Source organism: Heterodontus francisci, chromosome 4 (assembly GCF_036365525.1).
Source record: "Heterodontus francisci isolate sHetFra1 chromosome 4, sHetFra1.hap1, whole genome shotgun sequence".
In the NCBI taxonomy this organism is placed as follows: domain Eukaryota; kingdom Metazoa; phylum Chordata; class Chondrichthyes; order Heterodontiformes; family Heterodontidae; genus Heterodontus; species Heterodontus francisci.
In genome coordinates, this window is record NC_090374.1 from 202227616 (window position 1) to 202253070 (window position 25455).

Here is a 25455-nt window from a genome sequence, read left to right on the forward strand (position 1 = left end):
ACTGAAATTATCCAGCAGCTAAATAAGGAGATTTTGGAGAAATTTCAGGAATGTTTCAGTGAGGCAGTGAATAAACTTGAAAAGTAGAGGTCAGAAACCAGCAATCAGTATATGTGACGGGCCCAAAGCTTTGATTTGTGTTATAATAATCCCTCTGATATATTTATATTTTTGTTCATTATTACTGAATTGCTTTGTTTAGAATTAACATTGCTGTTGTCGTATGATCCTTTCAAGCCTATACACCAAACTATAGAAAAAAATTGAATAATGCTACCCCAGAAATTCAATTTTTATCATTTGTATTATTTTCTCAGTTGTGCACAAGAAAAAAGCCGATCGATCTAAAAAAACCCTAGTAAACCCCCACCGTTACAGTACAAACAACTCATAACTTCAGCACTTCCGGCCTAAATGAAGGTCAAACCGTAACTATTAGTTCTTAAACAATAGTAAACTTCCACAAAAGAACAGCATAAGATATTAGATTCTAAAAAAAAACACTTACAAGAAAATACCTTTTTTTTATTAAAACCAAACACAAAGCTCTACAATTGACATGCTGGAAACTTTGTTTTCTTTCACCCCTCACCATAAATTACTACTTATTTTTGATGAGATGCTCCACATCTGGGTAAAATAGGGCATTCTACAAACACCATTTTATAATTACCAAAACCACTTGTTACAAATTACACACTGCTCAATATTTACAAATGATAAATTTATCTAGAAAGGGTGCTGAACTTTGCTACTTACCCTATATATTTGATTATATAAGTCATAGCCAATTTGTCAGAACACAATACTCTGGTGAATTAATTTATACATACAAAGTATGTTCATTAAAATTGGGTTTATTTATAAATTATAATATTCAAGGAATGTTATCATCTCAATGGGGGTCTTTCAGACAAACTCAGCTCCTGGCAAACCCAACAATGGATTAATCTTAAAACCCCAAAACAGTGCCATACTGGCTGACCAGGATAGTTTGCATTGTAAAATATGTTACCGTCTGTAATGTCAAATTTGTAATCAAGCTTTGCTTTTTGGTGCCAGTTTTTTTTTGAGAAAGAGATGAAATTCATGAAGTAACAACGCGATTGTATCACTGACTAAATCACTCTGCCGCTGATAATGTAAACTCCTCTGAAGTCTCAGGCGAGTAAATATAAAACCAAACTCCCATGGAACCATGTAGACCAGGCGGTTCATGAGTTAGTCTGATGTATACTAAATTAGCAGCTGGTAATTGCAATTGGCCTCCATGACACTGGTCTAAATAGATAGGGGAAACGGATCATTCTTGGTCCTGATTGAAATCCAGTGATCTTTGCTGGAAAGTCCGTGCATGAGGAAAGGATCACACAGTTGTAATACTCTCCATGGGAATAGTTTTATCGACACTCACTGTCTTGGTTTACAAACAAGACTGGTTATTTGGATGGGATTGGGAAGAGTTGCTGCTACCTATAAACCGTACACCTCCATAAACCCGCACTTTCACAAGAAGGGAGAAAATTGGGGAGAAAAGTGGGCTTGTGATGTATTTGTTCAAACATTAATGCTACTTCAACTTATAAGTTATGCAGCATATATTAAGTATTGTACTGAGAATTACTAAGCACGAAAAAGACAGAGCAGAGCTCCTACAATTATCTTGACGTGCTTTAACAGTCAATGATGTAATCCTATTTGTTTGCCATCACTTATGTGATAGGTATTTCTTAAGGATTCATACCAGAGTTTTCTAATTGAGGGATGGGTAAGCATTTACTGCTGCAGTGCATAAAACTGTGTTAACATTGTGCACTACATGTTAGGATATCCCCTAAAGGGAGAGCAGACACAGACTCACCACAATTTTCACAAATTTTAAATATATACATGGTCACTATGGAGACATCAGGATAATCTATGGTCGGACAATCAAGACAAAGTTATTGCAACAAATTACTGCAAGATATTTTTCCAAAAATCACTATTGAACTTATCATGAGAGCTTGTCCTAACAGTTATACAGCATCTTTGGTTCCTGAATTGATCAGAACAAGCCACAATAAAAGTCACTAAATTATAGGCACTTGATTAAAAAAAAATCAATTTGATTTGCTACCCTGTAAACTGTTTCCCACCTGACTGGCCACATTAATTTTACTACACTTAAATAAACTTCATTCATTATATTTCTCCATGCAATCTGGTACATCTGACACTCCAAGATCTTCTTCAACTGAGAATTTTCATATTCCTAGCATGCAGACATTGATCATTTTTTTCTTCATTTCCACAGAAAATGGTCTTGTAACACTCTGAAGTAACAAATAGTAGTTAATCCTATCAACAATTTTGATACAAAAGTTAAATGTTGGTATAAATGCACTGCAGAAACTGAATGTACAAAAGATTTTAAAAATTAATCACGAAGGAAGAGCCACATGTGGAGCAATAAATTTCAAAACCAGAATGTAAGTCTTTCAAAACTCCCAAATAATTATTCTTAAGCATCATTCTTTGTACTAACATGTGATATTGTAAAGACTGGCATCTCTTTCCTGACCTGCAATAGGCTGAATATTTCCCACCACTGTATATTTGCAGCTGATGTATCCAAAAGAATTTGTCAACAGTGAGAAGTATTCAAGATTATGAATTAGATATTACAATATTGCTAGAAACTTTCACAAACCAAACTGTTCAGGTATGCTATTTGAAGATGTTTCCAGAAAAAAAGATCATCACAATAACCCTCTGCTACAAGTCAATAAAGGAAATCCTCACATTTCTTAACATTGATAATTAATTGTTCATGAATGTTTCTAAGATAAATGCAGTATTTTCAAAGGATTACATCCAGTGCTCTTTTGTGGCCCTGAAACATAGCCTGTGCTGCCTATTAACAGGCAAAAGTTTTGTTCGGAATGTTACTTGGGACACACTCCTGTTGCTAGGAGAAAAAGTGTCAAGTGTCAAATTGAACATGGGGATGGGAGTATTACTGGAAATGTTGCTAAGTACTTTGACACAGGAGGACTCGTCTTTTCAGCTTCCATCTGTTAAACGTGATTGGCGAGGTGGTAGGAGACTCGCAGTGGTTGCCTCTGCCTGAATGGAATGAACCACAGGATCTTCCAGCGAGTGCCAAACACTTCTGAGAAGGTCTGCTGCCATGGCTTTCTAGGCTTCAATCTATAGATAAGAGCATTAGTAAGAGGCAGCACTCCCATTGAGTATTGCAGTCATATAAGAACAATAGTTTGAATCATGTGGTGCGGTTAGCTCATCATGACTGAAATCGCTTTGTAACACTAGGCATGCTGAAGTCTATGGTTGTCTTCCATTTTCTTTATATGAAACATTGAATTTGAAAGCAGTATATTTTCGAATTAGTCTATAAAAATGCACAGTGGATACAGTTGCATATTTCAAAACAATGGCTTTTTAAAATACTTGATTTCTGAGGGCATGTTAAAGATTGTTAAGATGGTGGAAAGTGCAGAAGCATCCACCAACACAAATTATAATAGCAATCTTCACAGTTACCATCAAATCTTCAGTTTGACTGGGTCTTCCACACATTGGGTTGGATTTTACTCCCAGCCAGACGTCGGGTTCCATGGCAGGGCGGGGCAGAGAGGCTGAGAGAGAATAGGAGCGGCAGTGGCCCGCCACGAAACCTGACGCCAGGATTGCTGGGGAAACTCTGTGTCGGCCCCTCCGCCACTCTGCGATGGGACCCAGCTTTCCATATGCTAATTAGATGTTTGCATTAATTTAAATGTCACCTGCAGCAAACTCACCTTTCATTCCAGATCTTCAACACAATGTGTGGCACTTTCCAATCCACGGAAAGCTTGCGCCAAGGAGATTCGGAAGGGGTAAACTTTGCAGTATTTGTACAAGGAAGGTGGGGAAGGGGTAAACTTTGCAGTATTTGTACAAGGAAGGTGGGGAAGGGGTAAACTCTGCAGTATTTGGATAAGGAAGGTGGGAAAGGGGTAAACTCTGCAGTATTTGTACAAGGAAGGTGGGGAAGGGGTAAACTCTGCAGTATTTGGATAAGGAAGGTGGGAAAGGGGTAAACTCTGCAGTATTTGTAAAGGGAAGATGGGGAAGGGGTAAACTCTGCAGTATTTGTATAGGGAAGATGGGAAGGGGTAAACTCTGCAGTATTTGTCTAAGGAAGGTGGGGAAGGGTTAAACTCTGCAGTATTCGTGTAGGGAAGGTGGGGAAGGGGTAAACTCTGCAGTATTTGTATAGGGAAGATGGGAAGGGGTAAACTCTGCAGTATTTGTCTAAGGAAGGTGGGGAAGGGTTAAACTCTGCAGTATTCGTGCAGGGAAGGTGGGGAAGGGGTAAACTCTGCAGTATTTGTACAGGGAAGATGGGGAAGGGTTAAACTCTGCAGAATTTGTGCAGGGAAGGTGGGGAAAGGGTAAACACTGCAATATTTGTGTAGGGAAGGTGGGGAAGGGGTAAACTCTGCAGAACTTGTATAGGGAAGGTGGGGAAGGGGTAAACTCTGCATTATTTGTGTAGGGAAGGTGGGGAAGGGTTAAACTCTGCAGTATTTGTAAAGGGAAGGTGGGGAAGGGGTAAACTCTACAGAATTTGTAAAGGGAAGGTGGGGAAGGGGTAAACTCTGCAGTATTTGTATAGGGATGGTGGGGAAGGGGTAACCTCTACAGTATTTGTGGAGGGAAGGTGGGGAAGTGGCAAACTCTGCAGTATTTGGATAAGGAAGGTGGGGAAGGGGGACACTCTACAGAATTTGTAAAGGGAAGGTGGGGAAGGGGTAAACTCAGCAGTATTTGTGTAGGGATGGTGGGGAAGGGGTAACCTCTACAGTATTTGTGGAGGGAAGGTGGGGAAGTGGTAAACTCTGCAGTATTTGTATAGGGAAGGTGGGGAAGGGGTAAACTCTGCAGTATTTGTGTAGGGAACGTGGAGAAGGGGTAAACTCTACAGTATTTGTATAGGGAAGGTGGAGAAGGGGTAAACTCGACAGTATTTGGAAAGGGAAGGTGGGGAAGGGGTAAACTCTGAAGTATTTGTATAGGGAAGGTGGGGAAGGGGTAAACTCTGCAGTATTTGTATAGGGAAGGTGGGGAATGGGGAAACTCTGCAGTATTTGTAAAGGGAAGGGGGAAGGGGTAAACTCTGCAGTATTTGTATAGGGAAGTTGGGGAAGTGGTAAACTCTGCAGTATTTGTGCAGGGAAGGTGGGGAAGTGGTAAACTCTGCAGTATTTGCATAGGGAAGGTGGGGAAGGGGTAAACTCTGCAGTATTTGTGTAGGGAACGTGGAGAAGGTGTAAACTCTACAGTATTTTTAGAGGGAAGGTGGAGAAGGGGTAAACTCTACAGTATTTGGAAAGAGAAGGTGGGGAAGGGGTAAACTCTGAAGTATTTGTATAGGGAAGGTGGGGAAGGGGTAAAGTCTGCAGTATTTGTATAGGGAAGGTGGAGAAGGGGTAAACTCTGCAGTATTTGTATAGGGAAGGTGGGGAAGGGGTAAACTCTGCAGTATTTGTATAGGGAAGCTGGGAAAGGGGTAAAGTCTGCTGTATTTGCATAGGGAAGGTGGGGAAGGGGTAAACTCTGCATTATTTGTATAGGGAAGGTGGGGAAGGGCTAAACTCTGCAGTATTTGTGTAGGGAAGGTGGGGAAAGGGTAAACTCTGAAGTATTTATGTAGGGAAGATGGGGAAGGGGTAAACTCTGCAGTATTTGTGCAGGGAAGGTGGGGAAGGGGTAAACTCTGCCGTATTTGTATAGGGAAGGTGGGGAAGGGGTAAACTCTACAGTATTTGTGGAGGGAAGGTGGGGAAGGGGTAAACTCTGCAGTATTTGTATAGGGAAGGTGGGGAAGGGGTAACTGCTGCAGCATTTGTATCAGGAAGGTGGGGAATGGGGAAATTCTGCAGTATTTGTAAAGGGAAGGGGGAAGGGGTAAACTCTGCAGTATTTGTACAGGGAAGGTGGGGAAGGGGTAAACTCTGCAGTATTTGTATAGGGAAGTTGGGGAAGTGGTAAGCTCTGCAGTATTTGTGTAGGGAAGGTGGGGAAGTGGTAAACTCTGCAGTATTTGTATAGGGAAGGTGGGGAAGGGGTAAACTCTGCAGTATTTGTATAGGGAAGGTGGGGAAGGGGTAAACTCTGCAGTATTTGTATCGGGGAGGTGGGGAAGGGGTAAACTCTGCAGTATTTGTATAGGGAAGCTGGGGAAGGGGGTAAGTCTGCAGTATTTGTATAGGGAAGGTGGGGAAGGGGTAAACTCTGCATTATTTGTATAGGGAAGGTGGGGAAGGGGTAAACTCTGCAGTATTTGTATAGGGAAGCTGGGAAAGGGGTAAAGTCTGCTGTATTTGCATAGGGAAGGTGGGGAAGGGGTAAACTCTGCATTATTTGTATAGGGAAGGTGGGGAAGGGCTAAACTCTGCAGTATTTGTGTAGGGAAGGTGGGGAAAGGGTAAACTCTGAAGTATTTATGTAGGGAAGATGGGGAAGGGGTAAACTCTGCAGTATTTGTGTAGGGAAGGTGGGGAAGGGGTAAACTCTGCAGTATTTGTATAGGGAAGGTGGGGAAGGGGTAAACTCTCCAGTATTTGTAAAGGGAAGATGGGGAAGGGGTAAACTCTGCAGTTTTTGTATAGGGAAGATGGGAAGGGGTAAACTCTACAGAATTTGTAAAGGGAAGGTGGGGAAAGGGTAAACTCTACAGTATTTGTGGAGGGAAGGTGGGGAAGTGGCAAACTCTGCAGTATTTGGATAAGGAAGGTGGGGAAGGGGTAAACTCTGCAGTATTTGTGTAGGGATGGAGGGGAAGGGGTAACATCTACAGTATTTGTGGAGGGAAGGTGGGGAAGGGGTAAACTCTGCAGTATTTGTATAGGGAAGGTGGGGAAGGGGTAACTTCTGCAGCATTTGTATCAGGAAGGTGGGGAATGGGGAAATTCTGCAGTATTTGTAAAGGGAAGGGGGAAGGGGTTAGCTCTGCAGTATTTGTATAGGGAAGGTGGGGAAGGGGTAACTTCTGCAGCATTTGTATCAGGAAGGTGGGGAATGGGGAAATTCTGTAGTATTTGTATAGGGAAGGGGGAAGGGGTAAACTCTGCAGTATTTGGAGAGGGAAGTTGGGGAAGTGGTGAGCTCTGCAGTATTTGTGTAGGGAAGGTGGGGAAGTGGTAAACTCTGCAGTATTTGTGTAGGGAATGTGGAGAAGGGGTAAACTCTACAGTATTTGTACAGGGAAGGTGGAGAAGGGGTAAACTCTACAGTATTTGGAAAGGGAAGGTGGGGAAGGGGTAAACTCAGAAGTATTTGTATAGGGAAGGTGGGGAAGGGGTAAACTCTGCAGTATTTGTATAGGGAAGGTGGGGAAGGGGTAAACTCTGCAGTATTTGTAAAGGGAAGATGGGGAAGGGGTAAACTCTGCAGTATTTGTATAGGGAAGATGGGAAGGGGTAAACTCTGCAGTATTTGTGTAGGGAAGGTGGGGAAGGGTTAAACTCTGCAGTATTCGTGCAGGGAAGGTGGGGAAATGGTAAACTCTGCAGTATTTGTACAGGGAAGATGGGGAAGGGTTAAACTCTGCAGAATTTGTGTAGGGAAGGTGGGGAAAGGGTAAACACTGCAATATTTGTGTAGGGAAGGTGGGGAAGGGGTAAACTCTGCATTATTTGTGTAGGGAAGGTGGGGAAGGGTTAAACTCTGCAGTATTTGTAAAGGGAAGGTGGGGAAGGGGGAAACTCTGCAGTATTTGTATAGGGAAGCTGGGGAAGGGGGTAAGTCTGCAGTATTTGTATAGGGAAGGAGGGGAAGGGGTAAACTCTGCAGTATTTGCATAGGGAAACTGGGGAAGGGGTAAAGTCTGCAGTATTTGTATAGGGAAGGTGGGGAAGGGGTAAACTCAGCATTATTTGTAAAGGGAAGGTGGGGAAGGGGTAAACTCTGCAGTATTTGCATAGGGAAGCTGGGAAAGGGGTAAAGTCTGCAGTATTTGTAGAGGGAAGCTGGGGAAGGGGTAAACTCTGCATTATTTGTAAAGGGAAGGTGGGGAAGGGGTAAACTCTGCAGTATTTGTATAGGGAAGCTGGGGAAGGGGTAAACTCTGCATTATTTGTATAGGGAAGGTGGTGAAGGGGTAAACTCTGCAGTATTTGTATAGGGAAGCTGGGGAAGGGGTAAACTCTGCATTATTTGTATCGCGAAGGTGGGGAAGGGGTAAACTCTGATTTATTTGTATTGGGAAGGTGGGAAAGGGGTAAACTCTGCAGTATTTGTATAGGGAAGCTGGGGAAGGGGGTAAGTCTGCAGTATTTGTATAGGGAAGCTGGGAAAGGGGTAAAGTCTGCTGTATTTGTATAGGGAAGGTGGGGAAGGGGTAACCTCTGCATTATTTGTATAGGGAACGTGGGGAAGGGCTAAACTCTGCAGTATTTGTGTAGGGAAGGTGGGGAAAGGGTAAACTCTGCAGTATTTGTGTAGGGAAGGTGGGGAATGGGTAAACTCTGCAGTATTTGTGTAGTGAAGGTGGGGAAGGGGTAAACTCTGCAGTATTTGTATAGGGAAGGTGGGGAAAGGGTAAACACTGCAATATTTGTGTAGGGAAGGTGGGGAAGGGTTAAACTCTGCAGTATTTGTGTAGGGAAGGTGGGGAAGGGTTAACTCTGCAGTATCTGTAAAGGGAAGGTGGGGAAGGGGTAAACTCTGCAGTATTTGTATAGGGAAGCTGGGGAAGGGGGTAAGTCTGCAGTATTTGTATAGGGAAGGAGGGGAAGGGGTAAACTCTGCAGTATTTGTATTGGGAAGCTGGGAAAGGGGTAAACTCTGCAGTATTTGTATAGGGAAGCTGGGGAAGGGGTAAACTCTGCATTATTTGTATCGGGAAGGTGGGGAAGGGGTAAACTCTGCAGTATTTGTATAGGTAAGTTGGGGAACGGGTAAACTCTGCATTATTTGTGTAGGGAAGGTGGGGAAGGGTTAAACTCTGCAGTATTTGTAAAGGGAAGGTGGGGAAGGGGTAAACTCTGCAGTATTTGTATAGGGAAGCTGGGGAAGGGGGTAAGTCTGCAGTATTTGTATAGGGAAGGAGGGGAAGGGGTAAACTCTGCAGTATTTGTATTGGGAAGCTGGGAAAGGGATAAAGTCTGCAGTATTTGTATAGGGAAGGTGGGGAAGGGGTAAACTCTGCATTATTTGTAAAGGGAAGGTGGGGAAGGGGTAAACTCTGCAGTATTTGTATAGGGAAGCTGGGGAAGGGGTAAACTCTGCATTATTTGTATCGGGAAGGTGGGGAAGGGGTAAACTCTGCAGTATTTGTATAGGGAAGGAAGGGAAGGGGTAAACTCTGCACTATTTCTATAGAGTAGGTGGGGAAGGGGTAAACTCTGCAGAATTTATGTAGGTAAGATGGGGAAGGGGTCAACTCTGCAGTATTTGTGTAGGGAAGGTGGGGAACGGGTAAACTCTGCAGTATTTGTACAGGGAAGATGGGAAGGGGTAAACTCTGCTGTATTTGTCTAGGGAAGGTGGGGAAGGGTTAAACTCTGCAGAATTTGTGTAGGGAAGGTGGGGAAGGGTTAAACTCTGCAGAATTTGTGTAGGGAAGTTGGGGAAGGGGTAAACTCTGCAGAACTTGTATAGGGAAGGTGGGGAAGGGGTAAACTCTGCATTATTTGTGTAGGGAAGGTGGGGAAGGGTTAAACTCTGCAGTATTTGTAAAGGGAAGGTGGGGAAGGGGTAAACTCTACAGTATTTGTATAGGGATGGTGGGGAAGGGGTAACCTCTACAGTATTTGTGGAGGGAAGGTGGGGAAGTGGCAAACTCTGCAGTATTTGTAAAGGGAAGATGGGGAAGGGGTACACTCTACAGAATTTGTAAAGGGAAGGTGGGGAAGGGGTAAACTCTGCAGTATTTGTGTAGGGATGGTGGGGAAGGGGTAACCTCTACAGTATTTGTGGCGGGAAGGTGGGGAAGGGGTAAACTCTGCAGTATTTGTATATGGAAGGAAGGGAACGGGTAAACTCTGCAGTATTTCTATAGGGTAGGTGGGGAAGGGGTAAACTCTACAGTATTTGTGTAGGGATGGTGGGGAAGGGGTAAACTCTGCAGTATTTCTATAGGGTAGGTGGGGAAGGGGTAAACTCTACAGTATTTGTGTAGGGAAGGTGGGGAAGGGGTAAACTCTGCAGTATTTGTATAGGGAAGGTGGGGAAGGGGTAAACTCTGCAGTATTTGTGGAGGGAAGGTGGGGAAGGGGTAAACTCTGCAGTATTTGTATATGGAAGGAAGGGAAGGGGTAAAATCTGCAGTATTTCTATAGGGTAGGTGGGGAAGGGGTAAACTCTACAGTATTTGTGTAGGGAAGGTGGGGAAGGGGTAACCTCTGCAGTATTTGTGGAGGGAAGGTGGGGAAGGGGTAAACTCTGCAGTATTTGTATATGGAAGGAAGGGAAGGGGTATAATCTGCAGTATTTCTATAAGGGTAGGTGGGGAAGGGGTAAACTCTACAGTATTTGTGTAGGGAAGGTGGGGAAGGGGTAAACTCTGCAGTATTTGTATAGGGAAGGTGGGGAAGGAGTAACCTCTACAGTATTTGTGGAGGGAATTTGGGGAAGGGGTAAACTCTGCAGTATTTGTATAGGGAAGGTGGGGAAGGGGTAAACTCTACAGTATTTGTGTAGGGAAGGTGGGGAAGGGGTAAACTCTGCATTATTTGTGTAGGGAAGGTGGGGAAGGGGTAAACTCTGCAGTATTTGTATAGGGAAGGTGGGGAAGGGGGTAAACTCTGCAGTATTTGTATAGGGAAGGTGGGGAAGGGGTAAACTCTGCATTATTTGTATAGGGAAGGTGGAGAAGGGGTAAACTCTGCAGTATTTGTATAGGGAAGGTGGGGAAGGGGTAAACTCTGCAGTATTTGTATAGGGAAGATGGGAAGGGGTAAACTCTGCAGTATTTGTCTAGGGAAGGTGGGGAAGGGTTAAACTCTGCAGAACTTGTATAGGGAAGGTGGGGAAGGGGTAAACTCTGCAGAATTTGTGTAGGGAAGGTGGGGAAGGGGTAAACTCTGCAGAATTTGTAAAGGGAAGGTGGGGAAGGGGTAAACTCTGCAGTATTTGTGTAGGGATGGTGGGGAAGGGGTAACCTCTACAGTATTTGTGGCGGGAAGGTGGGGAAGGGGTAAACTCTGCAGTATTTGTATATGGAAGGAAGGGAACGGGGTAAACTCTGCAGTATTTCTATAGGGTAGGTGGGGAAGGGGTAAACTCTACAGTATTTCTATAGGGTAGGTGGGGAAGGGGTAAACTCTACAGTTTTTGTGTAGGGAAGGTGGGGAACGGGTAAACTCTGCAGTATTTGTATAGGGAAGGTGGGGAATGGGGTAACCTCTACAGTATTTGTGGAGGGAAGGTGGGGAAGGGGTAAACTCTGCAGTATTTGTATAGGGAAGGAAGGGAAGGGGTAAACTCTGCAGTATTTCTATAGGGTAGGTGGGGAAGGGGTAAACTCTACAGTATTTGTGTAGGGAAGGTGGGGAAGGGGTAAACTCTGCAGTATTTGTATAGGGAAGGTGGGGAAGGGGTAACCTCTACAGTATTTGTGGAGGGAAGGTGGGGAAGGGGTAAACTCTGCATTATTTGTGTAGGGAAGGTGGGGAAGGGTTAAACTCTGCAGTATTTGTATAGGGAAGGAAGGGAAGGGGTAAACTCTGCATTATTTGTGTAGGGAAGGTGGGGAAGGGTTAAACTCTGCAGTATTTGTAAAGGGAAGGTGGGGAAGGGGTAAACTCTACAGTATTTGTGGAGGGAAGGTGGGGAAGGGGTAAACTCTGCAGTATTTGTATAGGGAAGGTGGGGAAGGGGTAACCTCTACAGTATTTGTGGAGGGAAGGTGGGGAAGGGGTAAACTCTGCAGTATTTGTATAGGGAAGGAAGGGAAGGGGTAAACTCTGCATTATTTGTGTAGGGAAGGTGGGGAAGGGTTAAACTCTGCAGTATTTGTAAAGGGAAGGTGGGGAAGGGGTAAACTCTACAGTATTTGTATAGGGATGGTGGGGAAGGGGTAACCTCTACAGTATTTGTGGAGGGAAGGTGGGGAAGGGGTAAACTCTGCAGTATTTGTATAGGGAAGGAAGGGAAGGGGTAAACTCTGCAGTATTTCTATAGGGTAGGTGGGGAAGGGGTAAACTCGACAGTATTTGTGTAGGGAAGGTGGGGAAGGGGTAAACTCTGCAGTATTTGTATAGGGAAGGTGGGGAAGGGGTAACCTCTACAGTATTTGTGGAGGGAAGGTGGGGAAGGGGTAAACTCTGCAGTATTTGTATAGGGAAGGAAGGGAAGGGGTAAACTCTGCAGTATTTCTATAGGGTAGGTGGGGAAGGGGTAACCTCTACAGTATTTGTGTAGGGAAGGTGGGGAAGGGGTAAACTCTGCAGTATTTGTATAGGGAAGGTGGGGAAGGGGTAACCTCTACAGTATTTGTGGAGGGAAGGTGGGGAAGGGGTAAACTCTGCAGTATTTGTATAGGGAAGGAAGGGAAGGGGTAAACTCTACAGTATTTGTGTAGGGAAGGTGGGGAAGGGGTAAACTCTGCAGTATTTGTATAGGGAAGGTGGGGAAGGGGTAAACTCTGCAGAATTTGTATAGGGAAGCTGGGGAAGGGGGTAAACTCTGCAGTATTTGTATAGGGAAGGTGGGGAAGGGGTAAACTCTGCATTATTTGTATAGGGAAGGTGGGGAAGGGGTAAACTCTGCAGTATTTGTATAGGGAAGCTGGGAAAGGGGTAAACTCTGCAGTATTTGTGCAGGGAAGGTGGGGAAAGGGTAAACTCTGCAGTATTTGTATATGGAAGGAAGGGAACGGGTAAACTCTGCAGTATTTCTATAGGGTAGGTGGGGAAGGGGTAAACTCTACAGTATTTGTGTAGGGAAGGTGGGGAAGGGGTAAACTCTGCAGTATTTCTATCGGGTAGGTGGGGAAGGGGTAAACTCTACAGTATTTGTGTAGGGAAGGTGGGGAAGGGGTAAACTCTGCAGTATTTGTATAGGGAAGGTGGGGAAGGGGTAACCTCTACAGTATTTGTGGAGGGAAGGTGGGGAAGGGGTAAACTCTGCAGTATTTGTATAGGGAAGGTGGGGAAGGGGTAACCTCTACAGTATTTGTGGAGGGAAGGTGGGGAAGGGGTAAACTCTGCAGTATTTGTATAGGGAAGGAAGGGAAGGGGTAAACTCTGCATTATTTGTGTAGGGAAGGTGGGGAAGGGTTAAACTCTGCAGTATTTGTAAAGGGAAGGTGGGGAAGGGGTAAACTCTACAGTATTTGTATAGGGATGGTGGGGAAGGGGTAACCTCTACAGTATTTGTGGAGGGAAGGTGGGGAAGTGGCAAACTCTGCAGTATTTGTAAAGGGAAGGTGGGGAAGGGGTACACTCTACAGAATTTGTAAAGGGAAGGTGGGGAAGGGGTAAACTCTGCAGTATTTGTGTAGGGAAGGTGGGGAAGGGGTAACCTCTACAGTATTTGTGGCGGGAAGGTGGGGAAGGGGTAAACTCTGCAGTATTTGTATATGGAAGGAAGGGAACGGGTAAACTCTGCAGTATTTCTATCGGGTAGGTGGGGAAGGGGTAAACTCTACAGTATTTGTGTAGGGAAGGTGGGGAAGGGGTAAACTCTGCAGTATTTCTATAGGGTAGGTGGGGAAGGGGTAAACTCTACAGTATTTGTGTAGGGAAGGTGGGGAAGGGGTAAACTCTGCAGTATTTCTATCGGGTAGGTGGGGAAGGGGTAAACTCTACAGTATTTGTGTAGGGAAGGTGGGGAAGGGGTAAACTCTGCAGTATTTGTATAGGGAAGGTGGGGAAGGGGTAACCTCTACAGTATTTGTGGAGGGAAGGTGGGGAAGGGGTAAACTCTGCAGTATTTGTATAGGGAAGGTGGGGAAGGGGTAACCTCTACAGTATTTGTGGAGGGAAGGTGGGGAAGGGGTAAACTCTGCAGTATTTGTATAGGGAAGGAAGGGAAGGGGTAAACTCTGCATTATTTGTGTAGGGAAGGTGGGGAAGGGTTAAACTCTGCAGTATTTGTAAAGGGAAGGCGGGGAAGGGGTAAACTCTACAGTATTTGTATAGGGATGGTGGGGAAGGGGTAACCTCTACAGTATTTGTGGAGGGAAGGTGGGGAAGTGGCAAACTCTGCAGTATTTGTAAAGGGAAGGTGGGGAAGGGGTACACTCTACAGAATTTGTAAAGGGAAGGTGGGGAAGGGGTAAACTCTGCAGTATTTGTGTAGGGAAGGTGGGGAAGGGGTAACCTCTACAGTATTTGTGGCGGGAAGGTGGGGAAGGGGTAAACTCTGCAGTATTTGTATATGGAAGGAAGGGAACGGGTAAACTCTGCAGTATTTCTATCGGGTAGGTGGGGAAGGGGTAAACTCTACAGTATTTGTGTAGGGAAGGTGGGGAAGGGGTAAACTCTGCAGTATTTCTATAGGGTAGGTGGGGAAGGGGTAAACTCTACAGTATTTGTGTAGGGAAGGTGGGGAAGGGGTAAACTCTGCAGTATTTGTATAGGGAAGGTGGGGAAGGGGTAAACTCTGCAGTATTTGTGGAGGGAAGGTGGGGAAGGGGTAAACTCTGCAGTATTTGTATATGGAAGGAAGGGAAGGGGTAAACTCTGCAGTATTTCTATCGGGTAGGTGGGGAAGGGGTAAACTCTACAGTATTTGTGTAGGGAAGGTGGGGAAGGGGTAAACTCTGCAGTATTTGTGGAGGGAAGGTGGGGAAGGGGTAAACTCTGCAGTATTTGTATATGGAAGGAAGGGAAGGGGTAAAATCTGCAGTATTTCTATAAGGGTAGGTGGGGAAGGGGTAAACTCTACAGTATTTGTGTAGGGAAGGTGGGGAAGGGGTAAACTCTGCAGTATATGTATAGGGAAGGTGGGGAAGGGGTAACCTCTACAGTATTTGTGGAGGGAAGGTGGGGAAGGGGTAAACTCTGCAGTATTTGTATAGGGAAGGTGGGGAAGGGGTAAACTCCACAGTATTTGTGTAGGGAAGGTGGGGAAGGGGTAAACTCTGCATTATTTGTGTAGGGAAGGTGGGGAAGGGGTAAACTCTGCAGTATTTGTATAGGGAAGGTGGGGAAGGGGGTAAACTCTGCAGTATTTGTATAGGGAAGGTGGGGAAGGGGTAAACTCTGCATTATTTGTATAGGGAAGGTGGGGAAGGGGTAAACTCTGCAGTATTTGTATTGGGAAGGTGGGGAAGGGGTAAACTCTGCAGTATTTGTATAGGGAAGATGGGAAGGGGTAAACTCTGCAGTATTTGTCTAGGGAAGGTGGGGAAGGGTTAAACTCTGCAGAACTTGTATAGGGAAGGTGGGGAAGGGGTAAACTCTGCAGAATTTGTGTAGGGAAGGTGGGGAAGGGGTAAACTCTGCAGAATTTGTGTAGGGAAGTTGGGGAAGGGGTAAACTCTGCAGAACTTGTATAGGGAAGGTGGGGAAGGGGTAAACTCTGCATTATTTCTATAGAGTAGGTGGGGAAGGGGTAAACTCTACAGTATTTCTATAGGGTAGGTGGGGAAGGGGTAAAATCTACAGTATTTGTGTAGGGAAGGTGGGGAAGGGGTAAACTCTGCAGTATTTGTCTAGGGAAGGTGGGGAAGGGGTAAACTCTGCAGTATTTGTCTAGGGAAGGTGGGGAAGGGGTAAACTCTGCAGTATTTGTATAGGGAAGGTGGGGAAGGGGTAACCTCTACAGTATTTGTGGAGGGAAGGTGGGGAAGGGGTAAACTCTGCAGTATTTGTATAGGGAAGGAAGGGAAGGGGTAAACTCTGCAGTATTTCTATAGGGTAGGTGGGGAAGGGGTAAACTCTACAGTATTTGTGTAGGGAAGGTGGGGAAGGGGTAAACTCTGCAGTATTTGTATAGGGAAGGTGGGGAAGGGGTAAACTCTGCAGTATTTGTATAGGGAAGCTGGGGAATGGGGTAAACTCTGCAGTATTTGTATAGGGAAGGTGGGGAAGGGGTAAACTCTGCATTATTTGTATAGGGAAGGTGGGGAAGGGGTAAACTCTGCAGTATTTGTATAGGGAAGCTGGGAAAGGGGTAAACTCTGCAGTATTTGTGCAGGGAAGGTGGGGAAAGGGTAAACTGCAGTATTCATGTAGGTAATTGGGGAAGGGGTAAACTCTGCAGTATTTGTGTAGGGAAGGTGGGGAACGGGTAAACTCTGCAGTATTTGTATAGGGAAGGTGGGGAAGGGGTAAACTCTGCAGTATTTGTCTAGGGAAGGTGGGGAAGGGGTAAACTCTGCAGAATTTGTGTAGGGAAGGTGGGGAAGGGTTAAACTCTGCAGAATTTGTGTAGGGAAGTTGGGGAAGGGGTAAACTCTGCAGAACTTGTATAGGGAAGGTGGGGAAGGGGTAAACTCTGCATTATTTGTGTAGGGAAGGTGGGGAAGGGTTAAACTCTGCAGTATTTGTAAAGGGAAGGTGGGGAAGGGGTAAACTCTACAGAATTTGTAAAGGGAAGGTGGGGAAGGGGTGAACTCTGCAGTATTTGTATAGGGATGGTGGGGAAGGGGTAACCTCTACAATATTTGTGGAGGTAAGGTGGGGAAGTGGCAAACTCTGCAGTATTTGGATAAGGAAGGTGGGGAAGGGGTACACTCTACAGAATTTGTAAAGGGAAGGTGGGGAAGGGGTAAACTCTGCAGTATTTGTGTAGGGATGGTGGGGAAGGGGTAACCTCTACAGTATTTGTGGAGGGAAGGTGGGGAAGGGGTAAACTCTGCAGTTTTGTATATGGAAAGAAGGGAAGGGGTAAAATCTGCAGTATTTCTATAGGGTAGGTGGGGAAGGGGTAAACTCTACAGTATTTGTGTAGGGAAGGTGGGGAAGGGGTAAACTCTGCAGTATTTGTATAGGGAAGGTGGGGAGGGGGTAAACTCTGCAGCATTTGTATCGGGAAGGTGGGGAATGGGGAAACTCTGCAGTATTTGAAAAGGGAAGGGGGAAGGAGTAAACTCTGCAGTATTTGGACAGGGAAGGTGGGGAAGGGGTAAACTCTGCAGTATTTGGAAAGGGAAGGTGGGGAAGGGGTACACTCTACAGAATTTGTAAAGGGAAGGTGGGGAAGGGGTAAACTCTGCAGCATTTGTATCGGGAAGGTGGGGAATGGGGAAACTCTGCAGTATTTGTATAGGGAAGTTGGGGAAGGGGTAAACTCTGCAGCATTTGTGTAGGGAAGGTGGGGAAGTGGTAAACTCTGCAGTATTTGGAAAGGGAAGGTGGGGAAGGGGTAAAGTCTGAAGTATTTGTATAGGGAAGGTGGGGAAGGAGTAAACTCAGCAGCATTTGTATAGGGAAGTTGGGGCAAGGGTAAACTCTGCAGTATTTCTATAGGGTAGGTGGGGAAGGGGTAAACTCTACAGTATTTGTGTAGGGAAGGTGGGGAAGGGGTAAACTCTGCAGTATTTGTCTAGGGAAGGTGGGGAAGGGGTAAACTCTGCAGTATTTGTATAGGGAAGGTGGGGAAGGGGTAAACTCTGCAGTATTTGTATAGGGAAGGTGGGGAAGGGGTAAACTCTGCAATATTTGTTTCGGGAAGGTGGGGAAGGGCTAAACTCTGCAGTATTTGTGTAGGGAAGGTGGGGAAAGGGTAACCTCTGCAGTATTTATGTAGGTAAGATGGGGAAGGGCTAAACTCTGCAGTATTTGTGTAGGGTAGGTGGGAAAGGGGTAAACTCTACAGTATTTGTGTAGGGAAGGTGGGGAAGGGGTAAACTCTGCAGAACTTGTATAGGGAAGGTGGGGAAGGGGTAAACTCTGCATTATTTCTATAGAGTAGGTGGGGAAGGGGTAAACTCTACAGTATTTCTATAGGGTAGGTGGGGAAGGGGTAAAATCTACAGTATTTGTGTAGGGAAGGTGGGGAAGGGGTAAACTCTGCAGTATTTGTCTAGGGAAGGTGGGGAAGGGGTAACCTCTACAGTATTTGTGGAGGGAAGGTGGGGAAGGGGTAAACTCTGCAGTATTTGTATAGGGAAGGAAGGGAAGGGGTAAACTCTGCAGTATTTCTATAGGGTAGGTGGGGAAGGGGTAAACTCTACAGTATTTGTGTAGGGAAGGTGGGGAAGGGGTAAACTCTGCAGTATTTGTATAGGGAAGGTGGGGAAGGGGTAAACTCTGCAGTATTTGTATAGGGAAGCTGGGGAATGGGGTAAACTCTGCAGTATTTGTATAGGGAAGGTGGGGAAGGGGTAAACTCTGCATTATTTGTATAGGGAAGGTGGGGAAGGGGTAAACTCTGCAGTATTTGTATAGGGAAGCTGGGAAAGGGGTAAACTCTGCAGTATTTGTGCAGGGAAGGTGGGGAAAGGGTAAACTCTGCAGTATTCATGTAGGTAATTGGGGAAGGGGTAAACTCTGCAGTATTTGTGTAGGGAAGGTGGGGAACGGGTAAACTCTGCAGTATTTGTATAGGGAAGGTGGGGAAGGGGTAAACTCTGCAGTATTTGTCTAGGGAAGGTGGGGAAGGGGTAAACTCTGCAGAATTTGTGTAGGGAAGGTGGGGAAGGGTTAAACTCTGCAGAATTTGTGTAGGGAAGTTGGGGAAGGGGTAAACTCTGCAGAACTTGTATAGGGAAGGTGGGGAAGGGGTAAACTCTGCATTATTTGTGTAGGGAAGGTGGGGAAGGGTTAAACTCTGCAGTATTTGTAAAGGGAAGGTGGGGAAGGGGTAAACTCTACAGAATTTGTAAAGGGAAGGTGGGGAAGGGGTGAACTCTGCAGTATTTGTATAGGGATGGTGGGGAAGGGGTAACCTCTACAATATTTGTGTAGGGAAGGTGGGGAAGTGGCAAACTCTGCAGTATTTGGATAAGGAAGGTGGGGAAGGGGTACACTCTACAGAATTTGTAAAGGGAAGGTGGGGAAGGGGTAAACTCTGCAGTATTTGTGTAGGGATGGTGGGGAAGGGGTAACCTCTACAGTATTTGTGGAGGGAAGGTGGGGAAGGGGTAAACTCTGCAGTTTTGTATATGGAAAGAAGGGAAGGGGTAAAATCTGCAGTATTTCTATAGGGTAGGTGGGGAAGGGGTAAACTCTACAGTATTTGTGTAGGGAAGGTGGGGAAGGGGTAAACTCTGCAGTATTTGTATAGGGAAGGTGGGGAGGGGGTAAACTCTGCAGCATTTGTATCGGGAAGGTGGGGAATGGGGAAACTCTGCAGTATTTGAAAAGGGAAGGGGGAAGGAGTAAACTCTGCAGTATTTGGACAGGGAAGGTGGGGAAGGGGTAAACTCTGCAGTATTTGGAAAGGGAAGGTGGGGAAGGGGTACACTCTACAGAATTTGTAAAGGGAAGGTGGGGAAGGGGTAAACTCTGCAGCATTTGTATCGGGAAGGTGGGGAATGGGGAAACTCTGCAGTATTTGTATAGGGAAGTTGGGGAAGGGGTAAACTCTACAGTATTTGTGTAGGGAAGGTGGGGAAGTGGTAAACTCTGCAGTATTTGTGTAGGGTAGGTGGGAAAGGGGTAAACTCTACAGTATTTGTGTAGGGAAGGTGGGGAAGTGGTAAACTCTGCAGTATTTGTATAGGGAAGGTGGGGAAGGAGTAAACTCAGCAGCATTTGTATAGGGAAGTTGGGGCAAGGGTAAACTCTGCAGTATTTCTATAGGGTAGGTGGGGAAGGGGTAAACTCTACAGTATTTGTGTAGGGAAGGTGGGGAAGGGGTAAACTCTGCAGTATTTGTCTAGGGAAGGTGGGGAAGGGGTAAACTCTGCAGTATTTGTATAGGGAAGGTGGGGAAGGGGTAAACTCTGCAGTATTTGTATAGGGAAGGTGGGGAAGGGGTAAACTCTGCAATATTTGTATAGGGAAGGTGGGGAAGGGCTAAACTCTGCAGTATTTGTGTAGGGAAGGTGGGGAAAGTGTAACCTCTGCAGTATTTATGTAGGTAAGATGGGGAAGGGCTAAACTCTGCAGTATTTGTGTAGGGTAGGTGGGAAAGGGGTAAACTCTACAGTATTTGTGTAGGGAAGGTGGGGAAGGGGTAAACTCTGCAGTATTTGTATAGGGAAGGTGGGGAAGGGGTAAACTCTGCAGTATTTGTAAAGGGAAGGGGGAAGGAGGAAACTCTGCAGTATTTGTACAGGGAAGGTGAGGAAGGGGTAAACTCTGCAGTATTTGTATAGGGAAGTTGGGGAAGGGGTAAACTCTGCAGTATTTGTGTAGGGAAGGTGGGGAAGTGGTAAACTCTGCAGTATTTGTATAGGGAAGGTGGGGAAGGGGTAAACTCTGCAGTATTTGTTTAGGGAACGTGGAGAAGGGGTAAACTATACAGTATTTGGAAAGGGAAGGTGGGGAAGGGGTAAAGTCTGAAGTATTTGTATAGGGAAGGTGGGGAAGGGGTAAACTCTGCAGCATTTGTCTAGGGAAGCTGGGGAAGGGGTAAACTCTGCAGTATTTCTAAAGGGTAGGTGGGGAAGGGGTAAACTCTACAGTATTTGTGTAGGGAAGGTGGGGAAGGGGTAAACTCTGCAGTATTTGTATAGGGAAGGTCGGGAAGGGGTAAACTCTGCAGTATATGTATAGGGAAGGTGGGGAAGGGGTAAACTCTGCAGTATTTGTATAGGGAAGGTGGGGAAGGGGTAAACTCTGCATTATTTGTATCGGGAAGGTGGGGAAGGGGTAAACTCTGAATTATTTGTATAGGGAAGGTGGGAAAGGGGTAAACTCTGCAGTATTTGTATAGGGAAGCTGGGGAAGGGGGTAAGTCTGCAGTATTTGTATAGGGAAGGTGGGGAAGGGGTAAACTCTGCAGCATTTGTATCGGGAAGGTGGGGAAGGGGTAAACTCTGCAGTATTTGTATAGGGAAGGTGGGGAAGGGGTAAACTCTGCAGCATTTGTATCGGGAAGGTGGGGAATGGGGAAACTCTGCAGTATTTGTAAGGGGAAGGGGGAAGGAGGAAACTCTGCAGTATATGTACAGGGAAGGTGAGGAAGGGGTAAACTCTGCAGTATTTGTATAGGGAAGTTGGGGAAGGGGTAAACTCTGCAGTATTTGTGTAGGGAAGGTGGGGAAGTGGTAAACTCTGCAGTATTTGTATAGGGAAGGTGGGGAAGGGGTAAACTCTGCAGTATTTGTTTAGGGAACGTGGGGAAGGGGTAAACTCTGCAGTATTTGTTTAGGGAACGTGGAGAAGGGGTAAACTATACAGTATTTGGAAAGGGAAGGTGGGGAAGGGGTAAAGTCTGAAGTATTTGTATAGGGAAGGTGGGGAAGGGGTAAACTCTGCAGCATTTGTCTAGGGAAGCTGGGGAAGGGGTAAACTCTGCAGTATTTCTAAAGGGAAGGTGGGGAAGGGGTAAACTCTACAGTATTTGTGTAGGGAAGGTGGGGAAGGGGTAAACTCTGCAGTATTTGTATAGGGAAGGTGGGGAAGGGGTAAACTCTGCAGTATATGTATAGGGAAGGTGGGGAAGGGGTAAACTCTGCAGTATTTGTATAGGGAAGGTGGGGAAGGGGTAAACTCTGCATTATTTGTATCGGGAAGGTGGGGAAGGGGTAAACTCTGAATTATTTGTATAGGGAAGGTGGGAAAGGGGTAAACTCTGCAGTATTTGTATAGGGAAGCTGGGGAAGGGGGTAAGTCTGCAGTATTTGTACAGGGAAGGTGGGGAAGGGGTAAACTCTGCAGTATTTCTATCGGGTAGGTGGGGAAGGGGTAAACTCTACAGTATTTGTGTAGGGAAGGTGGGGAAGGGGTAAACTCTGCAGTATTTGTATAGGGAAGGTGGGGAAGGGGTAAACTCTGCAGTATATGTATAGGGAAGGTGGGGAAGGGGTAAACTCTGCAGTATCTGTATAGGGAAGGTGGGGAAGGGGTAAACTCTGCATTATTTGTATCGGGAAGGTGGGGAAGGGGTAAACTCTGAATTATTTGTATAGGGAAGGTGGGAAAGGGGTAAACTCTGCAGTATTTGTAGAGGGAAGCTGGGGAAGGGGGTAAGTCTGCAGTATTTGTACAGGGAAGGTGGGGAGGGGTAAGCTCTGCAGCATTTGTACAGGGAAGTTGGGAAAGGGGTAAACTCTGCAGTATTTGTATAGGGAAGGTGGGGAAGGGTTAAACTCTGCAGTATTTGTATAGGGAGGATGGGGAAGGGGTAAACTCTGCAGCATTTGCACAGGGAAGGTGGGGAAGGAGTAAACTCTGCATTATTTGTATAGGAAAGGTGGGGAAGGGGTAAACTCTGCAGTATTTGTATAGGGAAGCTGGGAAAGGGGTAAAGTCTGCTGTATTTGTATAGTGAAGGTGGGGAAGGGGTAAACTCTGCATTATTTGTATAGGGAAGGTGGGGAAGGGCTAAACTCTGCAGTATTTGTGTAGGGAAGGTGGGGAAAGGGTAAACTCTGCAGTACTTATGTAGGTAAGATGGGGAAGGGGTAAACTCTGCAGTATTTGTGTAGGGAAGGTGGGGAAGGGGTAAACTCTGCAGTATTTAGATAGGGAAGGTGGGAAAGGGGTAAAATCTGCAGTATTTGTATAGGGAAGCTGGGGAAGGGGTAAACTCTGCAGTATTTGTATCGGGAAGATGGGGAAGGGGTAAACTCTGCAGTATTTGTATCGGGAAGATGGGGAAGGGGTAAACTCTGCAGTATTTGTATAGGGAAGATGGGGAATGCGGTAAATTCTGCAGCATTAGTATAGGGAAGGTGGGGAAGGGATAAACTCTGCAGTATTTGCATAGGGAAGGTGGGGAAGGGGTAAACTCTGCATTATTTGTATGGGTAAGGTGGGGAAGGGTAAACTCTGCAGTATTTGTATAGGGAAGATGGGGAAGGGGTAAACTCTGCAGTATTTGTATAGGGAAGGTGGGGAATGGGTAAACTCTGCATTATTTGTGTAGGGAATGTGGGAAAGGGGTAAACTCTGCAGTATTTGTATAGGGAAGCTGGGGAAGGGGGTAAGTCTGCAGTATTTGTGTAGGGAAGGTGGGGAAGGGGTAAACTCTGCATTATTTGTATAGGGAAGGTGTGGAAGGGGTAAAATCTGCAGTATTTGTATAGGGAAGCTGGGGAAGGGGTAATCTCTGCAGTATTTGTATAGGGAAGGTGGGGAAGGGGTAAACTCTGCAGTATTTGTATAGGGAAGGTGGGAAAGGGGCAAACTCTGCAGTATTTGTATAGGGAAGCTGGGGAAGGGGGTAAGTCTGCAGTATTTGTATAGGGAAGGTGGGGAAGGGGTTAGCTCTGCATTATTTGTATAGGGAAGGTGGGGAAGGGGTAAACTCTGCAGTATTTGTGTTGGGAAGCTGGGAAAGGGGTAAAGTCTGCAGTATTTGTATAGGGAAGGTGGGGAAGGGGTAAACTCTGCATTATTTGTTTGGGGAAGGTGGGGAAGGGGTAAACTCTGTAGTACTTGGATTAGGAAGGTGGGAAAGGGGTAAATTCTGCAGTATTTGTATAGAGAAGTTGGGGAAGGGGTAAACTCTGCAGTATTTGCAGAGGGAAGGTGGGGAAGGGGTAAATTCTGCAGTATTTGTATAAGGAAGGAGGGGAATGGGTAAACTCTGCAGTATTTGGAAAGGGAAGGTGGGGAAGGGGTTAACTCTGCAGTATTTGTACAGGGAAGGTGGAGAAGGGGTAAACTCTGAGATATTTGTATAGGGAAGGTGGGGAAGTGGTAAACTCTGCAGTATTTGTATAGGGAAGGTGGGGAAGAGGTAAAGTCTGCAGTATTTGTATAGAGAAGGTGGGGAAGGGGTAAACGTTGCAGTATTTGTATAGGGAAGGTGGGGAAGAGGTAAAGTCTGCAGTATTTGTATAGAGAAGGTGGGGAAGGGGTAAACGTTGCAGTATTTGTATAGAGAAGGTGGGGAAGGGGTAAACTCTGCAGTATTTGGAGAGGGTAGGTGGGGAAGGGGTAAACTCTGCAGTATTTGTGTAGGGAAGGTGGGGAAAGGGGAAACTCTGCAGTATTTGTCTCGGGAAGGTGGGGAAAGGCTAAACTCTGCAGTATTTGTATAGGGAAGATGGGGAAGGGGTAAACTCTGCAGTATTTGTATAGGGAAGGTGGGAAAGGGGTAAACTCTGCAGTATTTGTATAGGGAAGGTGGGAAAGGGGTAAACTCTGCAGTATTTGTATAGGGAAGATGGGGAGTGCGGTAAATTCTGCAGCATTTGTGTGGGGAAGGTGGGGAAGGGATAAACTCTGCAGTATTTGCATAGGGAAGGTGGGGAAGGGGTAAACTCTGCAGTATTTGTATAGGGAAGATGGGGAAGGGGTAAACTCTGTAGCATTTGTCCAGGGAAGGTGGGGAAGGAGTAAACTCTGCAGTATTTGTATAGGGAAGGTGGGGAAGGGGTAAACTCTGCAGTATTTCTGTAGGGAAGGTGGGGAAGGGGTAAGCTCAGCAGTATTTGTATAGGGAAGGTGCGGATGTGGTATCAATTGCAGTATTTGTCTAGGGAAGGTGGGGAAGGGGTAAAGTCTGCAGTATTTGTATAGGGAAGGTGGGGAAGGGGTAAACTCTGCAGTATTTGTATAGGGAAGATGGGGAAGGGGTAAACTGTGCAGTATTTGTATTGGGAAGGCGGGGAAGGGGTAAACTCTGCAATATTTGTTTTGGGAAGATGGGGAAGGGGTAAAGTCTGCAGTATCTGAATAGGGAAGGTGGGGAAGGGGTAAACTCTGCATTATTTGTATTGGAATGGTGGGGAAGGGGTAATCTCTGCAGTATTTGTAAAGGGAAGGTGGGGAATGAGGAAACGCTGCAATATTTGAAAAGGGAAGTGGGAAGGGGTAAACTTTGTAGTATTTGTATAGGGAAGGTGGGGAAGGGGTAAACTCTGCAGTATTTGGATAGGAAATGTGGGGAAGGGGTAAACTCTGCTGTATTTGTATTGGAATGGTGGGGAAGGGGTAAACTCTGCAGTATTTGTATCGGGAAGGTGGGGAAGGGGTAAACTCTGCAGTATTTGTATCGGGAAGGTGGGGAAGGGGTAAACTCTGCAGTATTTGTATAGGGAAGGTGGGGAAGGGGTAAACTCTGCAGTATTTGTATCGGGAAGGTGGGGAAGGGGTAAACTCTGCAGTATTTGTATAGGGAAGGTGGGGAAGGGGTAAACTCTGCAGTATTTGTATAGGGAAGTTGGGGAATGAGGAAACGCTGCTGTATTTGAAAAGGGAAGTGGGAAGGGGTAAACTTTGTAGTATTTGTATAGGGAAGGTGGGGAAGGGGTAAACTCTGCAGTATTTGGATAGGAAATGTGGGGAAGGGGTAAACTCTGCAGTATTTGCATCGGGAAGGTGGGGAAGGGGTAAACTCTGCATTATTTGTATGGGTAAGGTGGGGAAGGGTAAACTCTGCAGTATTTGTATAGGGAAGATGGGGAAGGGGTAAACTCTGCAGTATTTGTATAGGGAAGGTGGGGAATGG

The 25455-nt window shown here is 45.8% G+C and overlaps 1 protein-coding gene across 3 annotated transcripts in view; it reads right to left on the reverse strand.

Annotated features, from left to right (window-relative positions):
• Nucleotides 1-398: 398 nt before the first annotated feature.
• The window catches only part of zdhhc21 (zinc finger DHHC-type palmitoyltransferase 21), a 229079-nt gene continuing 204022 nt past the window's right edge, over nt 399-25455 (reverse strand). For 2 of the 3 annotated variants that reach the window (XM_068028972.1, XM_068028974.1), the window contains exon 8: nt 400-3192. In XM_068028972.1, coding sequence (XP_067885073.1) covers nt 3060-3192 — 133 coding nt within the window. In that variant the 3' untranslated portion in view covers nt 400-3059. Of the gene's footprint in view, nt 3193-25455 lie in introns of all 3 variants that reach the window. The other variant, XM_068028975.1, reaches the window with a different exon arrangement.